Source organism: Suricata suricatta, chromosome 12 (assembly GCF_006229205.1).
Source record: "Suricata suricatta isolate VVHF042 chromosome 12, meerkat_22Aug2017_6uvM2_HiC, whole genome shotgun sequence".
In the NCBI taxonomy this organism is placed as follows: domain Eukaryota; kingdom Metazoa; phylum Chordata; class Mammalia; order Carnivora; family Herpestidae; genus Suricata; species Suricata suricatta.
The window spans coordinates 9,259,273-9,262,647 of record NC_043711.1 but is presented as its reverse complement, the minus strand read 5'-3'; the positions used below and the strand labels follow the sequence as shown (position 1 = coordinate 9,262,647).

At 64.6% G+C, this 3,375-nt stretch overlaps 1 protein-coding gene across 1 annotated transcript in view; it reads left to right on the top strand.

Moving 5' to 3' along the window:
* PODNL1 (podocan like 1) overlaps positions 1 to 3,375 on the top strand; it is a 5,003-nt gene continuing 1,628 nt past the window's right edge. Inside the window, exons 1-8 of the mRNA XM_029917805.1 lie at positions 1 to 18; positions 171 to 392; positions 981 to 1,074; positions 1,349 to 1,413; positions 1,540 to 1,649; positions 1,972 to 2,128; positions 2,385 to 2,500; positions 3,166 to 3,364. Coding sequence (XP_029773665.1) covers positions 16 to 18; positions 171 to 392; positions 981 to 1,074; positions 1,349 to 1,413; positions 1,540 to 1,649; positions 1,972 to 2,128; positions 2,385 to 2,500; positions 3,166 to 3,364 — 966 coding nt within the window. The 5' untranslated portion in view covers positions 1 to 15. The remainder of the gene's footprint in view (positions 19 to 170; positions 393 to 980; positions 1,075 to 1,348; positions 1,414 to 1,539; positions 1,650 to 1,971; positions 2,129 to 2,384; positions 2,501 to 3,165; positions 3,365 to 3,375) is intronic.

Below are 3,375 nucleotides of genomic sequence, written 5' to 3'. Positions count from 1 at the left end.
GAGCTGGGGCTGGCTATGGTAAGGTGGGGTGGGGGCGGGAGGGCAGGGGAGGGAGGGGAGCCTGCCTGCTCCCCCTCTCACCCCCGCAGCACGCGGGGATGCTCCTGTCGCCATGGTGACCTGGTGCTGGGCCTGGGGCCACCGTGACCCAGCAGTCCCTCTACTCCCAGCGGGTGAGCCTGCTGCTGCTGCTGCTGCTGCCCGGCCCCCCACCCGCCCCAGGCATGGAGGACGCCGCCTTCCCCCACCTGGGGGAGAGCTTGCAGCCCCCGCCCCGGGCCTGCCCCCTGCGCTGCTCCTGCCCCCGGGCAGACACAGTGGACTGCAATGGCCTGGACCTGCAGGTGTTCCCGGACAACATCACCAGGGCAGCTCAGCACCTCTCCTTGCAGGTGGGCCCCGGAGGGGGGATGCGGGGGGGCCGGGGTGAGCATGCCAAGTGCTGAGTTTGAAGGTGATGGGGTGTGGGGTCCACGTGCAGGGGTGAGGCGTTGGGCATGGGTCTTGGCAAGGACGGAAGCCGGCCTTGGTGAGAATGTTGGGGTCTGTGAACCAGAAGCGAGGGGAGGCGAGGGGGGTGTGGAGGGGGGACAGTAGAACTTTTAGGAACGGCTGAGCCTTTGGAGGTGTTAAAGGGCAATGTCTTGGCTGTTACGGGTTTTGGGGGGTCAGAGTGATGGGGCATGTGGGTCAGGTGTGGGGCTGATGGAGTATCAGACACCTATGTCTTTTTGGTTACAGGGTTGTTTGGGGTCAGGGTGATGGGTGTTAGGGGGCCATTCGATGGGATGTCGGGGTCAACATCTTGGTGGTCACAGAATTGCCTGGGGTGACAGGGTTGTTTTGGTTGCAGGGTAATGGGGCTTTGGGGATCCAGTGTGGGCGAGAGGGGTGTCAAGGGTTACGTAAGGCGATGGGGAGCTGGGAATCGGGCTCCGGCCACTTGTGGAGGGCTCAGGGGGGGTGACCCCTTCTCCTAGAACAACCAGCTCCAGGAGCTCCCCTACAACGAGCTGTCACGCCTCAGCAGCCTTCGGACCCTCAACCTCCACAACAATCTCATCTCTTCTGAGGGTGAGGGCCGAGGGGACCCGGGGAGGCGGCCCCTTCCCTCCCCTGCTGGGTCTGTGGGTAGCTCTGCGGTCGTTCCCAGAATCGCCCTTTGCTGAGCAGGACGGAAACTCAGGCTGTGGCTTTGGAGGACGGGCGGGGAGGTGTGTAGGAGGGCGCCCGCAGGAGCCCCCCCGCCAGTGCCCAGCCTAGAGCCCTGGGGCAGCTGGGGGCGCAGACTCCCCGGGCCCAGGGAGGGGGGAGCCTGGGGTCCCCTCACTGGCCATCCCATTCCCAGGCCTGCCCGATGAGGCCTTTGAGTCTCTCACGCAGCTGCAGCACATCTACGTGGCCCACAACAAGGTGAGCACCCCAAGCTGACCCCCGGCCCGGCCAGGGTCATCCAGCAGAGTGCGGAGGGGATGGACGGCACGGGGGAGGGGAGGCAGAGGGCAGGGCACCAGGACCAGCATGGCCGTGCCCCCACAGCTCTCAGTGGCCCCCCAGTTTCTGCCCCGCTCCCTCCGAGTTGCCGATCTGGCTGCCAACCAGGTGACAGAGATCTTCCCGCTCACCTTTGGGGAGAAGCCGGCGCTCAGGTAGCCCCCTGGCCCCAGTCCAGACCTCTCAGACCTCGGACAGGCCTGGGGTCACTCCCTACGCCCAGAGGCCTGAGGGGATCATGAACCTGCCCTTGGGGGCCCGCAGGGGCAGAGTCTTACCCTCTGGACGGGGCAGGGGGGCGGGGGGTGTGGAGGGGATGGTCTAAGGCAGGACACCCTGGCTGCTCTGCTGGGGGAACTCCAGATCAAGGCGGAGATGGTGCGCATGCGCACACTGGAGGCAGCTGGGGAGGGGCGTGGTAGGCGGCTGGGGTGGGGGCCAGGGGCCGGCTGGTGGCCCGAGCCAGGCTCCCCTCAGGTCCGTGTACCTCCACGACAACCAGCTGAGCAACGCCGGCCTGCCTCCCGACGCCTTCCGCGGCTCCGAGGCCGTGATCGTCCTCAGCCTCTCCAGCAACCGGCTCAGCTACCTGCCGCCCAGTCTGCCGCCGTCCCTGGAGCGGCTCCACCTGCAGGTGCCCATCCTCCTCCTTGTCAGCCCCCCAACCTTGGGCCCCCTTTACGTCTTTCCTGGGGGAGTCTTTCCCCTCCTGAGGATTCCAGTAGTCACAAATACCTTCGAGTCTTGCTCCCTGGTGCAGGTCACTCACAAATGCTCCCTGATCCGCTTTGCTGAAGTGAGTGCCTTGGTCCTCCCTTACTCAAGAGCCTTCCATGGCTCCCTGCTGCTTTCTGTCCCCGGCGCCTGGTCTCACTTTCTTCCTTTCCCAGAACAACCTCATCTCCAAGGTGCCCCGAGGAGCACTGAGTCGCCAGACACAGCTCCGTGAGCTCTACCTCCAGCACAACCAGCTGACAGACAGTGGCCTGGACGCCACCACCTTCAGGTGGGGGCTGGGACAGGGTAGGGCAGAGGTGTAGCCTTGTGCTGGCAGGAGTATCAGAGTCGGAGGACCCCAACCCCCCGCCCTTTGTAGGTCTCCCAAACCGAGGTGAGCACCTGCTGGGCGCTGGGCTCATGAAAGCACCTGGCAGCCATCCTTGCTCCCATCCACTCTGGGCCTCAGTTTTATTGCCCAAACGTCATCACTGCCGCATGCAGACTTGCACCCAGAGCTCTGTCCTGGCAACCTCCACATCTAAAAAAAAATTTTTTTTAACGTTTATTTATTTTTGAGAGAGAGAGAGAGAGAGAGAGAGAATTTAAAGCAGGCTTCAGGCTCTGAGCTGTCAGCACAGAGCCTGACTCGAGGCTTGAACTCACAAACTGTGAGATCATGACCTGAGCCAAAGTCGGATGCTTCACCGACTGAGCCACCCAGGCGCCCCTGGTCACCTCCACATCTAACCGGGAGATGGGATCTGCTCTGAGCTCTGCCAGTGTGCCTCCCACCCAGATTGTCCCTCCCCAAGTTGGAGTCTCCAGCTTCTATGCAGAACCACTCCTCAACCCTCCCCGCCCCAGATCCCCCCTTGATTTCCCCCCCCCAGATCCCGCCCCCCCCCCACCCCTCTGGGCACCCAGCCCAACGACGGCCCTCTCTCCCACCAGCAAGCTGCACCACCTCGAGTACCTGGACCTGTCCCACAACCGGCTCGCCTCAGTGCCCGCCGGCCTGCCCCGCACCCTGGCTGTGCTGCACCTGGGCCGCAACCGCATCCGCTGGGTGGAGGCCACCCGGCTGCGCGGGGCTCGGGCCCTGCGCTACCTGCTGCTGCAGCACAACCAGCTGGGGGCGACGGGGCTGCCCGCGGGGGCGCT